Source organism: Ovis canadensis, chromosome 8 (genome assembly GCF_042477335.2).
Source record: "Ovis canadensis isolate MfBH-ARS-UI-01 breed Bighorn chromosome 8, ARS-UI_OviCan_v2, whole genome shotgun sequence".
Taxonomy (NCBI): domain Eukaryota; kingdom Metazoa; phylum Chordata; class Mammalia; order Artiodactyla; family Bovidae; genus Ovis; species Ovis canadensis.
Window position 1 is genome coordinate 100,614,130 of NC_091252.1, and position 22,702 is coordinate 100,636,831.

General features: G+C 47.9%; 1 protein-coding gene and 1 long non-coding RNA gene across 5 annotated transcripts; one reads left to right on the plus strand and one right to left on the minus strand.

The window, feature by feature from the left end:
* Nucleotides 1-3,938: 3,938 nt before the first annotated feature.
* On the minus strand, nucleotides 3,939-17,318 carry MPC1 (mitochondrial pyruvate carrier 1). 4 transcript variants are annotated; one of them, XM_069599346.1, is made up of 5 exons: nucleotides 17,023-17,177; nucleotides 15,546-15,549; nucleotides 5,503-5,599; nucleotides 4,821-4,953; nucleotides 3,939-4,468 (listed from the first exon to the last, which is right to left on the minus strand). In XM_069599346.1, exons 1-5 carry the CDS (start codon nucleotides 17,091-17,093, stop codon nucleotides 4,444-4,446), a joined length of 330 nt encoding a protein of 109 aa, XP_069455447.1. In that variant the 5' UTR covers nucleotides 17,094-17,177; the 3' UTR covers nucleotides 3,939-4,443. The 4 variants fall into 4 exon arrangements, with proteins under 4 accessions (XP_069455447.1, XP_069455444.1, XP_069455445.1 ...); XM_069599343.1 differs by lacking the exon at nucleotides 15,546-15,549 and having other exon boundaries at nucleotides 17,023-17,318; XM_069599344.1 differs by lacking the exons at nucleotides 15,546-15,549; nucleotides 17,023-17,177 and adding an exon at nucleotides 7,810-12,300.
* Nucleotides 17,319-17,422: 104 nt separating this feature from the next.
* LOC138445405 (uncharacterized) lies at nucleotides 17,423-20,628 on the plus strand. The gene is made up of 2 exons (XR_011258855.1): nucleotides 17,423-17,721; nucleotides 18,745-20,628. It is a non-coding gene; the product is annotated as an uncharacterized lncRNA (long non-coding RNA).
* The last annotated feature ends 2,074 nt before the right edge of the window (nucleotides 20,629-22,702 follow it).

Genomic DNA, 22,702 nt, shown 5'->3' on the forward strand with positions numbered 1-22,702 from the left:
TATTTTTATATTGTTGGGTAAAGCAAGTAAGGAATGAAATGCTTGTGTTAGAAATAATGCAATTCATTAAACAATTCGATTACAAAAATTAAAGAAATTAAGTAGAAGTACTCTGCAAGTACTAACCTGATCTGCCTCTTGAGAAACCCGTATGCAGGTCAAGAAGCAACAGTTAGAACTGGACATGGAGCAACAGACTGGTTCCAAATAGGAAAAGGAGTGCATCAAGGCTGTATATTGTCATTGTTTTTATTTAGCTTATATGCAGGGTACATCATGAGAAACGTTGGGCTGGATGAAGCACAAGCTGGAATCAAGATATCTGGGAGAAATATCAATAACCTCAGATATGCAGATGACACCACCCTTATGGGAGAAAGCGAAGAAGAGCAGAAGAGCCTCTTGATGAAAGTGAAAGAGGAGAGTGAAAAGTTGGCTTAAAGCTCAACGTTCAGAAAACGAAGATCATGGCATCCAGTCCCATCACTTCATGGCAAATAGATGGGGAAACAGTTGAAACAGTGGCTGACTTCATTTTTTCAGGCTCCAAAATCACTGCAGATGGTGACTATAGCCATGAAATTTAAAAATGCTTATTCCTTGGAAGAAAAGTTATGACCAACCTAGACAGTATATTGAAAAGCAGAGGCATTACTTTGCCAACAAATATCCATCTAGTTTAGGCTATGGTTTTTCCTGCGGTCATGTATGGATGTGAGAGTTAGACTGTGAAGAAAGCTGAGCACCAAAGAATTGATGCTTTTGAACTGTGGTGTTGGAGAATACTCTTGAGAGTCCCTTGGACTGGTAGGAGATCCAACCAGTCCATTCTGAAAGAGATCAGTCCTGAATATTCATTGGAAGGACTGATGCTGCAGCTGAAACTCCAATACTTTGGCCACCTGATGCGAAGAGCTGACTCATTGGAAAAGACCCTGATGCTGGGAAAGATTGAAGGTGAGAGGAGAAGGGGACGACAGAGGATGAGATGGAGTGAACTCCGGGAGTTGGTGATGGACAGGGAGGCCTGGCGTGCTGTGGTCCATGGGGTCGCAAAGAGTCAGACATGACTGAGTGACTGAACTGAACTCAACAAGAATTGACAGGGAAATATCAGTGTGAGCGTATGGCCTTTTTTCAAAGTCCTTTTGAGTGCTGTGGGCTGAACTGGCCAAGACACCCTGCGCCTCCGGCAGCAGGAGGGAGCTGGGCTGGCGTATGGGTTGCTGACACACTCCCCACGCAAGGAGGGGGGCCTTCACAGTGGGGCTGAGCATTCGGGGGGGCTCGTGTTGGGCTTAGTGCGATCAAAGCAGAGAGACTCGGACAGGGGCTCCCAGAGGCCAAAGTGATGACCGTTGAACCGAAAACAGTGATCGTCACTGACGAAAACATTCAACCTATGACGGTTCCTGATGCGGCTCCGCTCAAAAGGGGAAACACCAGAAAAAATAAGTAACCTGTTACAACTGAAATGGCTACTGAGCCCATTATACTCGAAAAATCGAGCAGAAAAGGAAAGATTGAGTATTTATCCTGTTCTTCACTGTGGCCCATGTCCAGAGGAGCTTGGTGGGCTACAGACCATGGGGTCGCAAAGAGTCGGACATGACTGAGCGACCACTACCAACCCAAACTTGCGTCTCCTTGCCTGCACAGTAAAGCCAGCCCACTGACGCTGGGCTGTGGGGAAGGAATGGGCAGCGTTACTGCAGGTGATGGGCAAGGAGTCTGGACAGCTGGCGCTCCAAATAGCCCCGCTTCCTGTGGGTTTCAGTAAAGCGTGTTTACAGGCCAGATGGGGGCGGGGAGTCCCAGGGAGTGTGATCCGTTCTCTGATTGGTTGATGGTGAGGTCACAGGGAGGGGTCAGGTGTTCACGTGATCAACCCTCAGGCACCGATATGTCTGGGGACCTGTGCTCTTGATCTAGTAGTTGACCTCTTCCTTTTGGAGGGGGTTTAGCATCCGTGAGACAGCTCAGGAATGAGCACCAGAGACGTCATCCGGGGGCTTGAGAGGGGGGCTCAGCGAAGGACCTGGGGGAGGGGTTCATCCTGGAAGGCCATCGGGTCCTGCTCCGTTGGGCTTTTAGAATAATCACATTCGCACCAAACCGAGCCCTGTTTTCCTGTTTCAGTTGTTATTGCCGATGTTATTACCGTGTTAGTGACCGTATATATATGGCTAACATATTTACGTATTTATGTTGGCTTGGCGTTCTCTATTGACACTCCAGCCAATACCCAGGCGAGATGCCCTGCGGGCACCCTGCAGGGAGCAGGCACTGCGCCCGGAGGGCAGGTCAAATAGCCACCACGTTCTGTGAAAACTCACTTCTCATGTCGCCCCAAGACAAGGCTTGGTAGGTTCACAGGAGGAGCACAGAGCTGGAGGGCCCGGAGTCCGTGCTCCCAGGAGGGTTCCGTCTAGCCCGCTGGGATAATGAAGTTTTAATACCATTTGGCCAGTCTCTTTGATGAGATTTTCACTTACAAACAGAAAGCCCGCTTGTTCTAAGTGTCCTTCTAATGATTCACCGGTCATTTTAAAGGAACCGAGAACCTTTAAGAGAATAAGTCTGGTTCTGGGCCACGGCTGTCCTGTTGGTGCTGATGCTGAAGGGAGCTAGGAGTTGGATTCCAGCCAGCAACGCTGCACCCACACCTCTTCTCGTCGTCCCTCTGGGGTCCTGGCATGTGTCCCCGCCGGGACTCTGCACAGAGAACGGGGAGCTGAGGGCCGCCTGAGACCCCGTGGGAAGCTGGCCCCCGGGGCCCCTCAGCGCCCCCTCTGATGTGGGCTGTGCACCTCACGGGGCCCATGGGTCCCTTCCCCGAGCCCTGCGCCCAGCACACACCCTGCTCGTCCACATCCACTCAGGGCAGAAGTGGCCCTGCCGGCCTGTCTGCATTTCCTCACCAGGTGCCCAGGTGTGAGAGAGAGCTGGCAGATGGTATCAGTCTCCCAACTGACACCTGGAGCTACACGGGCTCCTCGCTGGCACTAGAGACGGGTAGGACGGGTTCTCCAAGGTGCAAGGGGGAGGGGAGGATCCCAAACCGCAGGCTAACAGTGGTGGCTTCAGACCGGACAGGCCGCGAGGCTCCTTTCTGTGCAGCTGGGTGGTTTGCGTTGCTAACAAGTTGTTACTTGTGCAACTGGTCCAGCAGAAGGCGCTGTTTAATTAAGCCCATCCAGGCTCTGATCCAAAGTTCCTTTCAACCACCCTCCCCTGCAGGCAGGCAGCAGTGGAGGCATGAACCTGATGGCGGGGGAAGGGCTTGTCCCCAGGCTCCCCTCGGTGGTGGATGCAGCCTCGAGGCAGGAGGCCCCAGTCACACAGGCCCCCTGCCTCCTTGCCTCTGGTTCAGCGGGAACAGGCTGGCTGAGAAGAGGGGACACAGAACCTGCGGACTCCTCTGTCCATCTGCCTCCCTTGTCCATTACCGCCAGAGCACAGCAAACCCACCCCCCTCTGCAGGGGAGTGTTAGAAACCCCAGCCGTGCTGCGTGCTGACCCGAGGCATCAGGACAGGCTCCTCAAGGTCGCCCCACCCCCGCCGTCCGAGCCTGCGCCTGCCCGGGGTCAGCCTCCCCTCCTGGTGCCCCGCACGGCGCTGGCCATGCGGTGTCAATGCGTGCCGGGGGCCTGCAGTCCCCACGGCTTCCATGGCAACAGCACGGGTGTGCCCAGGACACCTCGGCAGGGTCCAGGTGCAGGCCCAGGGGCACCCACTTTCCATTGCCTGCCCACAAGGCAGAGGGCGCTATGAGCAGCAGGGACTGGGGGTGCCCTCCGGAAACAGGCCCCGGCCTGTCACTGCCCCCGGCTGGCTCGCCCACTTTCAGGGAGCTCAGTTTTCACCTATAAGTGTCCTTTCTGGGATACAGTTCTTCAGTTTCTTAACAAACACAGCAAGGTATTTAATCATACTCTTTTGACAAATATTTAAATCATTTATTGCCATTAATTTACAGCATTTCAATATACACACTGCACAGAAGTACAAATAGCTTTTCAAACACTGGCAATGTGCTTTCCGGTATGTGGCCAGCTGTCAGCCGGGTCATGGTCATTAAGGATATGACTTCTGAGTACTTAAATGCTAACGGTTACAAATTTTGTTCTCTTCAGCTTTTCACTAAGTATATTCTTATAGATAATACACATATTACTGCAGATAAAACCTTCATTGAGAATTATTAAATTGATTGCATATTTGTGCTACTCTTTCTGAAGAGAAGGAAAATATTCAGTACTCATAAGGCAGCAGAGAGTTGGTTTACGGACTCTGCTATGTCTAGAAAAATAGTCTGGTTAGTAAAAACAGCATTCTGCGTATTTTCCTCAGCAAGACTATTCATGATGGTGGAATCCGTGACTCGGCAACAGCAGCTGGCGATGCAGTCCCTTCAAAGGCCGGTTCTTCATCTCCCATTGTTACGCTGATGCCTTTTTAGACATCCTGGGAAGAAGCACACGGCAAAACCCCATGAGGAAACAACTTCTCCACCAGCCTTAAAGGTCAGGAGGCCTTTAAGAAAGGTCATGGAGAGCTTGACTGGAAATAACACTTATTTCCAGTCAGGATTTGACAGAAACAGTGATCGCCTACTTCATGCCAATGTTCCTGTTTTAATCAGTGACTTTTCACTGTGTATTAACCACCCAATCACTGTTTCAAATTCCTGGCATAGTTTTGCTCTGAATCAAGTCTCCCCAGCTGGGATGCACTTCTGTCCACACCCACCCCTAGTGATCTCTGCTCTACTCCGCCCAGCTCCTCAAAACACAAAGGGTGGGAGGGGTCTGCTCACTCGTGCCGGATCAGCCGTCCTCCCTGGATGAGCTGTGCGACTTCGTTGGTGGCGTGGCAGGCAAACAGGAGCCAGTTCCGAGGCTGCACCTTGTAGGCGAATCTCATGAACGTGAGGGAGTAACAGCAGAGGGCTGTCAGGACACGCAAGACAGACAGTGACTGACAGCCGCCAGGAGCAAGGGCTGCTGGGCCGACTGCCTTCTGCTACGGCCTTTACATGCTTCCGCAGACGGGAAACTCATGAGATGGTTTGCCCCGTTGCTGGGTACTCTTACTTATTAAAGTCAGTGCACGGACATCAGTTCTGAGCTCCTTTTCTGTCCCCTACAGTTGTTTATAGTCTGTCACCTGAAAGACCTGCTATTTAATCCCCTCAACATGTTTTAAGAGTTTCAAGTAAACTTAAAGATACTTTTCTGAATAAAGCTCAAGAGGACACACTCTTTAACTGGGGGCACTAACTCTGAAAGGCAGACAGAACCCTAACAAATACTTCTAAACACAGCAGCCCAGCTGCTCCCTACTGTGTGAGGTAAGGTCCCTCAATGCCAGCAGGCTCTCTGCGGTACTTTCTACCGTGACTGCAGTATCTGGGGTGACAGACTTGGAACGTGCGCAGGAGCTGTATCCTGCTATAATCACACCTAATCCCTCCCAATCGTCCACACCTGCGTCCTTACCAAATGTCATCCGCCCACTGATGATCTCTGGGGACTTCTTCATGTCATTGATGGCGGCAATGGGAAGACCCCAGTTGGCTACTGGGCCCCAAAAGTGCTGTAAAAAATGAGGAGAGAAAGAAGACGAGAGGTGAAGATGGAGCCATGAACAGCTGCAGCTTCCTCTACCTTAGATGGTAACGCGGACTGTGCGGTTAACCCCTGGAAGGTTACCAGGCAGGCAGGCGCTGGGCTGTGCAAGTGCTGGCCTATGAATCAGCAGTTCTCACAGGTGAGACCCCAAACTGAAGGGAGCAGGCACTTTACCAAGGTCCCTGCTAACTTCCAGATGACAGGTAAGTAATCTCTGACCATCTCATTTAGAGAATTTTCAAATGAGATCAACTTCTTGCATAATTCAATCTTGCCACAACTTAACTTAAACCTTGTTAGAACTGTTCTCTGCAATGTTTAAATCTATCAGAACTTCTTTTTTCAAGTTTTCATTAAGATATGTGTCAGTATCTCTTAAAATACAGACCCTAAGTTGGATACTTTTTCTGAAGAAAATAACTTAGAAAGGGAAGAAACTGCTTTCAGTTCATATTATCATATTCAGATCAGAGAAGCAAAAAATCTATACTTGGAACCTCAGATAGTATGAAATAAAGATTGAAAAATACTTTTAAAATAATAGTAGCAAGCTATATTTAGAAAATGGACCAACTGTTTCTTACCGGCAACCACAGCCATCACAGCCCACCAAAACCTAGTTGTCCATGTTGAACAGCAGTGACAGCCAACTTATTTAATTTCTGAGGCTGAAATAAGCCCAGGGGCTTTCCCTATTAAATTAAAACTTGTCTTATTCATGCACAATTTGCAAATAATACTTGAAAGTACGAGGGAGGGAATCCCTGGCGCCAGTGGTTAGGCCTCAGTCTCTCACTTCGGAGGCCCAGGTCTGATCCCGGGCTGGGGAACTAAGATTCCCACAAGCTACGCGGCACAGCCGAAAAGAATAAAAGTGAAATACGAAGGAAACCACACATCATTGGCTAAAGACCCTTTTTGGTTATCAGAACACTAAGCAGTGTTTTATTTCTGCCTATCAGAGCATTTAAGATCAATTTAGACTGCAGAATACATTTCTAGATCTGCATTTTTAAATACTGACCAAGATTCACTAAAATTCAAAACCTCCTAAGAAAAAGAAAGAAGGGAAATGCCAAAAAAAAAAAAAAGATGAGAATTCCCTTTGTCATGATCTAATACTCTGAAATGTTTGCACGATATGCTTGACGCAAGCACAAGGCTGTGCCCTGAGAAGCTATCCAGCATCAGAGCTGTCCTGTGTCAGCATGCTGAGAACTGTGGCGTCCACGTCTGAGTTACGGACCCTGTAACCTAGGCACAGCTGGTGCACAGAACCTCTGAGGTGCTGGGGTGGCTAATTAGTCCTGCTTTCAGACTGGATTCTGTCTGAGACACACACAGCTGAACCTTTCCTAGTTCTGGTGTCTAGATGAGGGCTGGCCACTTCCCTTCTTCCTCACCCTCCAGACCCTCAGTGACACAATGTCTCCCCCTCCTCACCTGCTTACTTCAGGGAGGGACCTGTCCTTCCCTGTGGCCCCTCACTTTATCCCACATCATCTTCTCCTCCGCCTTTTTCTTTACCACGTCAGTCTACTCCCATCACTTGCTGTCTAACTGTTTCCCGTCACTCTGCTCTGCTCAGCGACCTCTGCATCTGTACTTCACACGGCTCCCTGCAGGGCTCGGCCATACCCGGTGTCTGCATCACAGCTGTGGCCAGACAGTGGAGGCCTTGGCGTGAATCTGAAACCCGAGGCAGGGTGGGGACTTCCGGTCACATGACAGTGCTCAGCGTTTCACTGGCCTGAGTGTAGGGTTATATGACACAGGGTTCTGCAAGTCAAGGGCTATATATACACTTGTGGTTATAAGCACTGAGAGATACTTAAGATACATTTCTTAAAAAGAACATAAAGGGAAAATATAATTTCAAAACTAGTTACGAAATCATCTAACAGCAGAAAACATCCTTTCTATCTAGCGTGAGGTGCCAGTCGTCACTTCCCTGCTCTGGAAGCATCTGGCCTGTGCCGCAGACAGGTGCAGGGCAGGCGCTGGTCCTCCAGGGAAGCCCGAGTCCAGAGGGGACCTCGAGGACCCAGGGGCCACTGGAGGCGCCCCCGGCCCGAGGCCTGCAGGACGGAGGCAGGATGTGCTATTTCCTGTCCATAACTCTGCTATGGCACAAAGTCTGCAGAAGCCTTGCGCGAAGGAGAGATAGGCTCTTACCGTACTATTTCGTGAGGAGCCGCCGAGATTCAGACAGGAAAGACATAGGGAAGGAAAAAAAAAAAAAAGATCAGATGCTTAGAGACATTTCAATTTCTTTAATGGCACACGTATCCACGTCTCAGTAACAAAACTACAACACAAGCAGCACATTTTTAAAAAAGATGAGTTAGTGATATTTCTAATAACAACCTTTACCTAATGAAAGTAAACCTTAATTTTATCAAAAATAAACTTAATCCTTAAAGCCAGGCTATCCAATAGGAATACGATGCAAGTCACACACAGGAGCCACATAAGGAAGTTAAAGATTTCTAGAAGCTATGTTAACAAAAACGAAAAACAGGAGTTAACCTTATTTATTCCAACGTTTCAAATATTTTAATTTGGACATGGAATCAAGAACAACCTCACAATGAGGCATTTTGCATTCTTTTTTGGCTCTAAGTCTCTGAGATCCAGTGGGCACCAACACTCCCTGGGCACCTCAGCCTGGACTGGCCACCCTCCACGAGCTTGGGGCTGGGGGTTCTCAGACTGGACAGCACGGGTTTCAAGGGAGCATTTATTTGAATACAACTAGTTGGACACACGCACAATGCTGCAGAATTCTATCCACAACGAACTTTCCACTCTTACTAACAGGCTATCACCAGAACATAAGCCCCTAAAAATAGGTGTGTAATTCTATATTCTGTTCATGACTGAAACTCTGGTCCAAATGACAACCAGCATTCACAAGGCATTCAAACAATGTTTGCTGAATGAAGAGAAAAAACTTTCAATGTTAATTGTTTTCCTGAATGTTAAAACTAATGCCATTCAGAAATATGTCGAGTTACTTTTATTGCTGAAAGGCTAGTTCTTCTTTCCAGGATATAGCTGAACAGTTCTGTTAAGGCAAACTCTTATTAAAGTACAGCTTACTTCCCTGGTGGCTCAGACGGTAAAGCATCTGTCTACAATGCTGGAGACCCGGGTTCAATCCCTGGGTCGGGAAGACCCCCTGGAGAAGGAAATGGCAATGCACTCCAGTACTATTGCTTAGAAAATCCCATGGACAGAGGGGCCTGGTAGGCTACAGTCCATGGGGTCGCAAAGAGTCGGACACAACTGAGCGACTTCACTTTCACTGAAAGAATCACTGGAATAAAACGATAAAAATCTCTATACACACAGTCACGTCCGAATAACTCATCTTGTCCTTTTGTTCCTGGGCACGTCACGCGACTCCCCCATCCAGGAACGAAATCCACGCCATGCCCCCTGCCCTGGAAGCGGAGTCCCAACCACTGAATCACCAGGGAGGTCCCTCCTCTAGTTGTTTCGAGTTAGGGCTCTAGGAAGTTCTAATTTTCAGCATGAAAGTACTTGCCAAAGGTGCTAATTATACACTTCAAGTAGCTTCCATTATGAACTATGACCAGCCTAGAAAGAGCCCATCTTTCACAGTTATGTGAGCTGTTCTAACAGATGACATTTCCACTGTGGAACAAGCAGGTCTTAGCTGAGCACAGGGCTTTACTGGGGGGCAATGTCCTGAGCTGGTTAGGGCAGGGTCTGGCAGTTTACAGACTGCAGTCACCTCTGGGGGTTGCTCTCCTCTGTTCAGCGTCTGGTAGAAGCCTTTTATTCACCGATCAATGACCAATGGCTGACTGTTTTTTTTCCTACAAATTATTTCAGAAATATTCCAAGATGTAGTTCTTAAAATCCAAAATGTCAACTTGATAATTTAGTTTTCAATTCAGAACTCTCTCCCTGGATTGTACAATAGTTCAAACTCTACCCTATTTTACAACAGGTGACCTTAGGGCAGAATGTGAAGGAGGAATTAATTTCTGCCACCATTCCCTGCTCAGTACAAAAGTCCTACGTGAAACTGATCACAAAAATAATGTTGATCACATCACTTTAATAGTGGTTTAATGATTATAAAACGACCTTGAGAATAAAACTGTTCTAAACATCCTTGGGAAATACAAAAATCCACAACTCAACATCTCTTAATTCTGCGTCAGAGTTGTCCACAACGTGAATCAACTATCAGTCAAAAAATCTAAAAAGGACATTGGTGCAGGGCCAAACTAGAAAAGTTTCCCAGTATGAATAGCTATTCTAAAGAAAGATAAACCTAAAAGCCACACAAACTGCGCCTGGGGACAGAAATGTAAAACTGTGTGGAGAACACCCTCTCTCCACTTGGGACGCTGCCTGTACTTCAGTGAAGGTTAAAAAACCTCAAAACAAAACAAAAAAAACTCAAAATGGATACAGGTTTTCTTGGTTCACTTGACCTTGAATTTTCGTGAAGGAGAAACCAGGTAAGAATGTTGATGGAGGGACCTCCCTGGTGGTCCAGGGGCTAAGACTGTACTGCCAATGCAGGGAGCCCCAGGGTTGATCCCTGGTCAGGGAACAAAACCCCACCTGCCCCAACTAAGATCCCACCTGCCCCAACTAAAGATTCCACCTGACCCAACTAAAGATCTCGCACAGCCAAATAAACAATTAAAAAAAAAAAAAAAAAGCCGAATGATGATGGAGGTGAGAGAGGAGGAGGACCAGGACCACCCTGAATAAACATTATCTTCTTTTCCTCCTGTATTTGAATACTGCTTGTCTGGTCCCAGGTCTCTTCCACACCCATTTTTATTTTCAACAAGTCTCCTGGGCACTGACAATTTGTTTCTTTTTCCTAAAATTACTGACAGTAATTGTTGGCTTTCTCTGCAAGTACTCTGGGTAATTTAGGTAATTTATAATTTGCTTTCAGTTCAGTTCAGTCTCTCAGACGTGTCCGACTCTTTGCGACCCCTACCAGGCCTCCCTGTCCATCACCAACTCCCGGAGCTCACTCAGACTCACGCCCATCAAGTCAGTGATGCCATCCAGCCATCTCATCCTCTGTTGTCCCCTTCTCCTCTTGGCCCCAATCCCTCCCAGCATCAGAGTCTTTTCCAATGAGTCAACTCTTCGCATGAGGTGGCCAAAGTACTGGAGTTTCAGCTTTAGCATCAGTCCTTCCAAAGAAATCCCAGGGTTGATCTCCTTCAGAATGGACTGGTTGGATCTCCTTGCAGTCCAAGGGACTCTCAAGAGTCTTCTCCTTATACAGTACTAAAAGGATCCTAGCATAGTCTGTCTATATCGCTCCTGAGAGTAAAGTAAGATTCTGAGATATTCTAGACTGCAATTCTCTTAGAGGCTGAAAATGGTGACCACCATTTCATTTATTCTCACCAACTTTTACCTGATTTTCTACTTCAAGTTAAAATCAGGGTGTTTTTACAAATCATAATGTGTGTTATTCAACTGGTCAAAACTAAACTGGAAGGCAGAAAAGAAACTCTTGTGGCCAGTTCTGCTTCTACACTCAGCCTCAGAAAGTGTTTGAAGGTCATTTACATGACAGGGAAGCAAAGCCAAGGGCAGGGTATGGAAGCTTGTGGCAGAGAAGGGAGACATACACAGGAAAAGGGGGTGCAAAGAAAGCACTGGCACCTTCTTTTCGAAACCATTTTTGTGCGTAACTACTTCCCTTCAAATCTTAAATACACATTCCTGTTTTGGCTTCACAACTTTGGCATCCAGAGGGTCTCGACGTCTCAACTTTTCTGCGTGGTTTGGATCTTAGTTTTCCCATATGGCTAGGGAAGAGCTGGACCATCTGATGTCTGAGGACCATTCAGCTCTAACATTCTATTCTATTTGGAAAGAGTTCTGTTTTCCCCTGCCACTTCTCCCTTGGGTATTAACTATAAATTCTTAAAGCTCTCCTGGAAGCTTAGAAGTTAAAATTAACAGAATAGAAAACCTTATTAACTGGAGAATACTCACTGCAAACACCCAACTTACCTGGAGTTTATAAGAGCATGCTGACTGATAAACTGATTTTCTAACACTCATGATCTAGGCTTACTTAAGAAGACCTCCTTTGCACATATGTGCACATAAACATCCATTCACTCCTCTAGGAAGGGGAATCAATCTCTAGTATAAACATGCACAGACTTTGACAGACCACAAAACACACATCCTATCTCCAAGCTTAGCTGCTCCTTCTAATTTATTTTTCTTAATTCAGGAGGGAGAATAAGAGGAGAGGACCCCCCTCCCCCCCCAAAAAGCTATCTTCTTTTGCTTTCCACTGATAAGGTATGTGAGGACATAATTTATTCTTCTTTAGAAAGATAACAGAATAGAGATCCAGAAAGTTCTTGATTCAAGATTTTCATTAAGGTAAGAAGAAGAAATCAGGGAAAGGAAAGCTGAAAGGTACCAAAAGGAGAGTACCAGGAATTCAGGGACTAAGCACGGAATATTCATAAAAATACAAGTTAATAGAACATTTCTTTCGGTAAGTATACACAGCACTATGGTGTGTCATCAAACAACTACCAAAGCACAAAAACCAAGAAATTTGTCCAAGGCTGAACTGACACAGCTGGAAAGCAAAAGGGCTCGGATTCAAACCTATCATTCAAATTCAATACTAGGTGCAATAATACTGCCAGCATTCACAACAAAAACTATTGCTAATTACTTAATATTTTAATACTGAGACCCTATTTTAATGTCCCAGTTGTCCGAGTAATGCCTTTTAGAGCTGTTTTCATCCATACCAGATCCAAACAAAATCCACACACTGCCTTTGGTTAGAGCCTGCTCTTTCAACTCAGAATTCTCAACAACAACAACAACAAAAAATCAACATTTTAAAATACACTTGAAAATTCACTTCAGTAAGAAAGGCATTTCAATCTTATTCAGAAAATATAACTGACAGGAGTTTATAATCTATGTGAAACATGATTTTAAATTTTTGCTGCAGATGTCAACTCTGTCGCTAATAAGATGACTTTAAAACTCTACAACAGCTTTAGTTTGGAAAACCTCTATACCCCTTTGGCAGGCTGTAAGAAGAAGGCTGGAGCTCTTGAGTAGTCCAGGATTGCAAAGAATGTAGAACTGATGAGAGGAGCAGGCACAGAACCCCATTTCTGATTGGAGGAGAATATGAAATTGTCTTTTGCTTCATTTGCTTTTGCAGAAGCAAAGCAGGGGCTGTAAGGAAGACTGGAAGAACAACCAGAGGAAACATCCCTTTAATAAGTTCTGGAGAGAGAAGTCTGTCTTTCTAGGGGAAAAGGCTAATAAAAGAGCTTCTGATGAGACTTTTGATACCAGTCCTCAAACCTGTCCTCAATCATCCCTTGGCAGGCTGGCATGAGATCCCACTGCTGCCAAGAACAGCAGAGAAAACAAGCACAGTAGGACACTCACTTCCTCCGTTCAGTCCACAAAAGTATTTCCAGGTCAAAATACACAGCTTCACACCTTGTGAAAATGAGCATGACCCTGTACGGCCTTTCTGGGTATAAATGCCCCTCCATGCCCCCATTTCTTGTTACAGAAAAGGGCTTTAGTCTCCAAGGCCTTCCTGAAGTTCCCAAGGGCAGATTCAGGCAGTTACTAATGGGGAAAGTGAGGAAACACAGAAAGAAGGAAATGTAAGCAAGAAAAGTAATGAAAGAGTAAACAATAGTTCAGCGACAAACCAAGTCCTAATGCTGCTGCTAACTCCTAAAGGGACACACACCACAGTCTAACACAGACCTTTGAGTTGTTCTGCAGGAACAAAGACCCCACCCATGGTGGGGGTGGTGACTACATTCCCACCATAAGAAGTTGGAACTAGAAGACTGTCATTACAGTTATAGTTTAGTCGCTCAGTCGTGTCCGACTCTTTGCGATCCCATGAATCGCAGCACACCAGGCCTCCCTGTCCATCACCAACTCCCGGAGTTCACTCAGACTCATGTCCATCAAATCAATGATGCCATCCAGCCATCTCATCCTCTGTCTTCCCCTTCTCCTCCTGCCCCCAATCCCTCCCAGCATCACAGTCTTTTCTAATGAGTCAACTCTTCGCATGAGGTGGCCAAAGTACTGGAGTTTCAGCTTTAGCATCATTCCTTCCAAAGAAATCCCAGGGCTGATCTCCTCCAGAATGGACTGGTTGGATCTCCTTGCAGTCCAAGGGACTCTCAAGAGTCTTCTCCAACACCACAGTTCAAAAGCATCAATTCTTCGGCGCTCAGCTTCCTTCAACTCTCACATCCATACATGACCACAGGAAAAACCATAGCCCTGACTAGACGGACCTTAGTCGGCAAAGTAACGTCTCTGCTTTTGAATATGCTATCTATGTTGGTCATAACTTCCCTTCCAAGGAGTAAGCGTCTTTTAATTTCATGGCTGCAGTCACCATCTGCAGTGATTTTGGAGCCCCCAAAAATAAAGTCTGACACTGTTTCCACTGTTTCCCCATCTATTTGCCATGAAGTGATGGTGGTCCCATGATGCCATGATCTTCGTTTTCTGAATGTTGAGCTTGAAGTCAACTTTTTCACTCTCCTCTTTCACTTTCATCAAGAGGCTTTTTAGTTCCTCTTCACTTTCTGCCATAAGGGTGGTGTCATCTGCATATCTGAGGTTATTGAGATTTCTCCTGGCAATCTTGATTCCAGCTTGTGTTTTTTCCAGCCCAGCGTTTCTCATGATGTAGTCTGCATATAAGTTAAATAAGTAGGGTGACAATATACAGCCTTGACGTACTCCTTTTCCTATTTGGAATCAGTCTGTTGTTCCAGATTGTTATTAAGATTCCCCAAATCACCTGGTTATGTCACCACCCACCAGTCAGAAGTCCACAAGCTGACCACACACCCTGCAACTCTCGCTCTTTTGTTTTGTGTCTTTAAGAACCCTTTCTTGAGAGTCATCTGGGAGTCTGGATGAACATGAGCCACCCCTTCTTGGTTTGCAGGGACCCTGCAATAAACACGGCACTTTCCTTCTCCACCATGCCGGGTCAGGAGATTGGCTTTGCTGTGTATCGGGTGCATAGACTCAAGCTCTGTTCAGTAAAAAATCCACATTTATGATTTTAACTTTTCCCATAACAGGAAACTTTTTAAAATGTTTCTGCTCCAAAGACAGCAAGCTATAATAGAAATACATAGTGATTTGAGGTTTCCAACTGTTTTCACACCCCTCACCTGGTTTAATGTTCTCAACAACCCAGTGAGACAGGACATTATGATTAAGCCCATTTCATAGATGGGGTAATTAAAGTCCACTGGGATTGACTGCTGGGGATCCCTTGGCCTGAAGTCATTCTTCGGAATCCTAGCTGAGAGCCAAACCTCGCAGCACTTTCCTGGACACTGCAATTCTCTTCCTCATTTAGTCAGAGCTTAATACAATTAAAGCGATGCTAGAGAAGTTATACAAACATTAAAGCTACATGAACCTAACCTCTGAAAATAGGTTAGACCACACATCAAAGCATTCAACGGAAATGTCTGGCTCTCAGACACCTATCTAGTGGGAAAAATATAAACTTAGAAAAGCGGGGCTAACTCTCTTCCTTGAAAATACATATATTCTACAGTCTTCCTAGGTGATCATCAGCATACTTCTAATATGGATAAGACTTTATTCTTAATTACACCATACAGCCTTATCCTTAGTTGTCCTTAACTATTAGGAAGGCTCATACACAGGAGAAAACATCAGTAAAACCTAAGGTAGTATCTGAAGCCATTGGGAAACTTAACTGCAGGGACTAAGCACACAGCCTCACATGATCACTTTGCTCAGACTTTCCAGGACATTAACCTGATAAATACTGTACTCCACAGTACTAAACATCTATCTTAATTAACCACAGTGCTATACAAGTACAAAAAGTTTTGTTTTGTTTTTAGAAAACTCAAGAGTGAAGTTCTTGATCCCAAATTTATGGCAGAAAATTATTTTTCTTACCCTACTGATCTTTAAAATTAGAAGTAAACAGTATTTTCAATAAGATTCAAAATTTTAACAAATTATATATATATTTTTTTACTGGTAAATGAAGCTGCCTTCATACTGTACCCTATGGATGGTTACATTTCTTAGCTGTCATTAACTCTTTACTACATTAAACTGTTGAAAAACATTGCAGCACTAAATTTACCTAGGTTTAAGAAAATCACACAAATAAAAACTAAAATTTAAATTTATTCTCCAGGGAAGAATACTGGAGTGGGTTGCCATGCCCTCCTCCAGGGGATCTTCCCCACACAGGGATTGAACCTCTGCAGTCTACTGCATTGGCAAGCCGGTTCTTCACCACTAGCGCCACCTGGGAAGCCCCCAAATAAACTATATAAAACGGCTTTAAAGTTTTATTAAATATTTTGAAATACAAAGCAGGCGTCTCAAGGCTAGAGATAGAAATAAAATACAGAAAGTGTCTTTAGGCCTTTCATCCCGCCAAAGCTCTTTCTACCTGGAAAGAATCAATGGAAAATAACATGCAAAAAAGCGTGCGCTTGGTTGGCAGAATATTCGTCTGTAAAATTGTGTTGGATATGACTCCCTCCCACCCACGCCTGACCTCCTGAAGCTGAGAAACGCGAAGGACGAGTCGACCCGGCGGGCACGGTGCCCTTGTGGCGGAGAAGGAGCCCTGGCCCCCGCCGCTCCGCTGCCCCGCGCGACTCCAGGGCGCGCCCTCCCCGCGCCCGGCCGCCGCACACCTGCCAGGCAGGTGCCTGGAGGCGGAGCCCCGGCCCCACCCGCCGGACCCGGCAGGCTCTCAGCGCTCGACCGCGCCGGGGCTCCGCCTGCGCCCCACGGTCCGGAGGCCCCTGCGCCGCGGCCCCCCAGCCGCCGGCCGGCTACCCCGGGACCCTGCTCGGCTGACTGGACTCCCGCCCCGCTGCCCGCGCCCCTCGTCACGCGCGGCATTGGCTCCGGAGCCCGGAATCCTCTGAGGGTCCAGGGTCCGGCCAGGGGACTCGTCACCTCAGGAGTGACCGGGCTCCCGCCCGCCCCGCGCCCCTCGTCACGCGCACCATCCGCTCCGGAGCCCGGAGCCCGGAGCCCTCTGCGCGTCCAGGGTCCGGCCAGGGGACTCGTCACCTCAGGAGTGACCGGGCTCCCGCCCGCCCCGCTGCCCGCTGCCCGCGCCCCTCTTCACGCGCGCCATCCGCTCCGGAGCCCGGAGTCCTCTGAGGGTCCAGGGTCCGGCCAGGGGACTCGTCACCTCAGGAGTGACCGGGCTCCCGCCCGCCCCGCGCCCCTCGTCACGCGCGCCATCCGCTCCGGAGCCCCGAGTCCTCTGCGCGTCCAGGGTCCTGCCCCGGGGGGACTCGTCACCTCATGAGGTAGTCCCGGAAGTCCTTGCTCCGGACATAGTCCGCCGCCTTCCGCACCAGCGCTCCTGCCATGGCCGTGCCGGACACCTAGCCGCCCGCGGTGCCCTCGCCGCAGCGCCTCGGATCCCAATGACACCCGGCGAAGCGGACAGCGCGGACACCGCACCCTACCGCCCGCGCGCGTCACGACAGCTCGGCCCCGCCTTACGGCCGCCGCCCGGCTCTCGGCCTACTGGAGGGCGCTGAGCGCGAGACGGCGGCGCCGATTGGCTGGCGCTGGCCTCACACCTCCGCCCCGCCCCTCAGAGGCGGTGCGCGGAGGGGAAGTGGGAGGGCCGCTGCCGTAAAACGGCCGGGGCCAGGCGGCGATTGGCTAGCGGTTGCTAGGCAGCCAAGCGGGCGCGCCCCGGGCGGCAAGTGACAGCTTCCTGGCGCGCGGGTCCATCCTCGCCGCCCGCAGGGGCGCGCTACCCGCCTCTCGTGGGTTTTTGCAGCTGCCGCAGGCTCCGGACAGGCGGCGTCCCCAGAAGCCGCCCTCTGTACCGGCAGGAGAGCCGGTCACAAGCTTAGGACCGACCCCGGAGCCGCAGAGCCACGTGCGGGGCGAGCCGCCGGGAGAGGGAGACGTGGGAGCGCCCGGCTGTTCTGGGTTTTGCTTTGTTTTTATGGTGAATGTTTTACACGGGCCCAAACTGTGGAGGTATGAGTCAATTAAAAGGCGTTTGGTGGGGAGAGAGCAGGGAGGGGCGGCGGTCCAGAGGCCCTGGGGCATCTCTGGCAAAGACATCAACTGGAACGTAAACACCATTATTATTTATTTATTTTTAATATGGGAGGATGGGAAACGATTTCCATAGCCACCAAAGGGAGAGAGTCAAAGAAATAGGCCTGCGTCCTTTCTGCGGAATGCCTAAAACGTAAGGCAGCTGTGCCTTCTGATATAAAAATACAGCCCGCAGGACTCTGTGGGGCCTCATGGGAAGCGGCCTTCCTCCCCACCTCCCCCATTCTCTGCTTTACCAGATAACAGTATCTGATGCACATTTCTGGAGTTGCTTTAAAGATATGAAAACACCCCACCGCAAGGAAGGTTTAACTTCTGTGAGCATATAGCCCCAGGCTGCATGAAGGTAACCCCTGTGACACCACCTCATTCCCTCACCATCAGCCAGTCAGAGGCTTGTGCACCAGGTGGTCACTATACCTTGCTATTCCCCTGTCTCACGTGGCTTTTCAAAGTGCTTTGCCAAAACCTTTCAGGAAGCTCAGGGTTTTTAAAATTTTTTAAAGGCATAAGCCACCTAACTCCTTGCCTAGCCCTGCAGTAAACCTTTCTCTCCTCCAAATGCCAATGTTTCTGTTTGTTTGGCCTTAGTGTGTGGGACACAGGAACTTGTGCTAACAGAAAGATCTTTAAGATATGTAGGAAAACAATTAAGGTGCAGAATCATGTGTGTAGTATGCTGGCCATCTGTGCACAGAGACAAAGAAAGTATATAAATTTGTGTTTCCAAAGATCAAGAGCAATGTTGGCAATGGCTGCCTCTAAGGACGTTAAGGGGGTGAAGGTTGGAGGGCGACTGTTCTTTGTGCAGCCTTTGTTCCTTTTGAAAGTTGTACAACGAACATATGTTATCTTTTCAAAATTAATAGTAAAGAAAAGAAATGCCTTTGAGAATTGAAATAGCAGTCATTTCATTGAATCAGATTTATTTTCTGTCAGGTTGTCTAGAAAAGGCAGAGGAACCAGAGATCCGTTGGATCATCGAAAAAGCATGAGAGTTCCAGAAAAACACCTACTTCTGCTTCACTGGGGCTTCCCTGGTGGCTCAGATGATAAAGCATCTGCCTGCAATGCGGGAGACCTGGGTTCAATCCCTGGGTCGGGAAGATCCCCTGGAGAAGGAAATGGCAACCCACTCTAGTATTCTTGCCTGGAAAATCCCATGGACAGAGGAGCCTGGTGGGCTACAGTCCACGGGGTCACAAAGAGTCGGACACGACTGAGCGACTTCACTCACTCTGCTTTATTGACTATGCTAAAACCTTTGACTGTGTGAATCACAACAAACTGTAGAAAATTCTTCAAGTGATGGGAATATCAGACCACCTGACCTGCCTCCTGAGAAATCTGTATGCAGGTCAAGAAGCAACAGTTAGAACTGGACATGGAACAACAGACTGGTTCCAAGTTGGGAAAGGAGTATGTCAAAAGTGTATATTGTAACCTTGCTTATTTAACTTCTATGCAGAGTACATCATGAGAAATGCTGGACTGGGTGAAGCACAAGTTGGAATCAAGATTGCCAGGAGAACTATCAGTAACCTCAGATATGCAAATGACACCACCCTTATGGCAGAAAGTGAAGAACTTAAGAGCCTCTTGATGAAAGTGAAAGAGGAGAGTGAAAAAGTTGTCTTAAAACTCAACATTCAGAAAACTAAGATCATGGCATCCGGTCCCATCACTTAATGGCAAACAGACTGGGAAACAATGCAAACGGTGACAGACTTTATTTTTGGCACCAAAATCACTGCAGAGGGTGACTGCAGCCAGGAAATTAAAAGGCATTTGCTCCTTGGAAGAAAAGTTATGACCAAGCTAGACAGCATATTAAAAAGCAGAGACATTATTTGTCCACAAAGGTCCATCTAGTCAAGGATATGATTTTTCCAGTGGTCATGTACGGATGTGAGACTTGCACTATAAAGAAGGCTGAGGGCCAAAGAATTGATGCTTTTGAACTGTGGTGTTGGAGAAGACTCTCAAGAGTCCCTGGGATTGCAAGGAGATCCAACCAGTCCATCCTAAAGGAGATCAGTCCTGAATATTCATTGGAAGGACTGATGCTGAAGCTGAAACTCCAATACTTTGGCCACCTGATGCAAAGAACTGACTCATTGGAAAAGACCCTGATGTTGGGAAAGATTGAAGGCAGGAGGAGAAGGGGACGACAGAGGATGAGATGGTTGGATGGCATCACTGACTCAATGGACATGAGTTTGAGTAGACTCCGGGAGCTGGTGATGGACAGGGAAACCTAGGCGCTGCAGTCCACGGGATCGCAAAGAGTCAGACATGACTGAGTGACTGAGCTGAGGGTGTCTACAGATTACACTAACCTTGATCTTCTGTGAAAGTATACATTATTACACAATATCACAATCGCAGAATAACACCAAGAAGGTTGTTAGATTCCACTGGTGCTTCATGGTAGTAGTAGGAACTATGACCTAAAAGAAGCAAAGGGGTCTTGATTGTTTGTAGTATTATTAAGAGCAGCCATTTGTTGACCAGGAAGCACTTTTCAAACAATTTCCTCCTCCTCTCATCAACTCAGAAGGTGAGTATAAGGAATTGGAATAGCTTTCAGCTGCTGCCTCTATGTCACTTCAGTCATGTCCAACTCTGGCAACCCCACCAGGCTCCTCTGTGGGATTTCCAAGGCAAGAATACTGGAGGGGGTTGCCATTTCCTCCTCCAGGGGATCTTCCTGACCCAGGGATTGAAGCTGGGTCTTCTGTAACTCCTCCGTTGGCAGGGGCATCCCTTACCACTAATGCCACCTGGGAAGCCCTTTCTAAATAAAATCAAACTGCATCTGGCTCCCTGATCTCAGTGATCCAGTCTTATTCCCTAAGGTTTTTCTTTCCCTCTTGAGCAGTGGTTCTGGAAGGAGCTGTTAGAGGAAACTGGAGCCACAGCCTCATAAGCCTCAGGAGGTCCAGAGAGTGGCCCTGAGAGCTTCGTGGGCCGGTGAGAATGCAGAGACGCTGGCAAGGGCGCCTGGGCAGTCACTGCTGTCCCCTCAGCCCGCCTTGGAAGACTCGCTTTCCCATTAGGGCCTCAGGTGGGCCTCTGAGCTTCCGTTGGCTTCCTGTTGTGCGAAGGAGGGTGAGCTGGGGTGTTTAAGTAAAGGAATATGCTGAGTAAGTTCAGTTCAGTGGCTCAGTCGTGTCTGAATCTGCGACCCTGCGGACTGCAGCTCGCCAGGCCTCCCTGATCATCACCAACTCCTGGAGTTTACTCAAACTCATGTCCATTGAGTTGGTGATGCCATCTAACCATCTCATCCTCTGTCATCCCCTTCTCCTGCCTTCAGTCTTTCAAAGCATCAGGGTCTTTTCAAATGAGTGAGTTCTTCGTATGAGGTGGCCAAAGTGTTGGAGTTTGAGCTTCAGCATCAGTCCTTCCAGTGAATATTCAGAACTCATTTCCTTTAAGATGGACTGGTTGGACCTCCTTGCTGCCCAGGGGACTCTCAAGAGTCTTCTCCAATACCACAGTTCAAAAGCATCAATTCTTCAGCGCTCAGCCTTTACAGTGCAAGTCTCACATCCGTACACGACCACTGGGAAAACCATGCTGGATAAAGGAACATGTAAGTGTCCTGGTAAGTGGCTCACCTGCGATCTGAACCCAGGTCTTTTAGTCTGAGCATCATACATTGTCCACTATTTCAAATGTTGGGACAAAGAGAAGGACTTCTTTTATGTGAAGATTATCTTTGCTACTTTAAATATGGAGCTGGCACTATGGTCTGATGTATAAGAGATCCTAGCAGTAGAAGAACCCCAGCTACTCTATTTCCTAAAGCTTCAGAAAGGCTGCCCCCTCCCCAGCTCCCTGCATGGATGGTGGGTGTGTAGCGAAGATGCTAACGTCACTGGCTATGTTGGAGCTCAGGTTTGCAGAAGCAACTGCAAAGCCCTCTCAGCTTGTGGGAGTCTCGCATGCCCACCCAGGTTCAGGACAGGCAGCCACCGCCGAGCTCCGACAGAGTGCTGAAGCCCGAGGCTGGAGGGAGCTGACCCCGTTGAGAGCACATGCACGCCCAGCGCTGTGCTGGCTTGCTTACAGACGCTGTATGCAGTGCCAGTGCTTGTCGTGTAGGAGGGTCGGGGGGGTCCCCTGCCTGCGTGTCCCACTGGAGGGTTTCAAGGCATGCGGCTCTGCGGTGCTTTGTACGGTAGAAGAGCTTCCATGTGGGACAGACAAGCTGCAGTTTCTTACCTAACTATCAAAACAGCAAAAAAAAAAAAAAAAAAAAACAGATCTAATTACAAGCTAACACACTGAATTCCCGGAGAAGGCAAAGGCACCCCACTCCAGTACTCTTGCCTGGAAAATCCCATGGATGGAGGAGCCTGGTGGGCTGCAGTCCATGGGGTCGCAAAGAGCTGGACACAACTGAGTGACTTAACTTTCACTTTTCACTTTCATGCATTGGAGAAGGAAATGGCAACCCACTCCAGTGTTCTTGCCTGGAGAATCCCAGGGATGGAGGAGCCTGGTGGGCTGCAGTCCATGGGGTCGCAAAGAGCTGGACACAACTGAGTGACTTAACTTTCACTTTTCACTTTCATGCATTGGAGAAGGAAATGGCAACCCACTCCAGTGTTCTTGCCTGGAGAATCCCAGGGATGGGGGAGCCTGGTGGGCTGCCGTCTATGGGGTCGCACAGGACTGAAGCGACTTAGCAGCAGCAGCAGCACTGTATTCCGCAGGTTACTAATCATATCATCTGTTCTTCGGTTACGATGAAAGAGGCAACTTCCGAAGAAGTACTTAGTGGATGATAAAAGTTATAAATAATAAACGACAGAGTCCCATCGTATAGCAGAGGGAGCAGCTATTCGATATTCTGTGATAAACCATAATGGAAAAGAATATGAAAAAG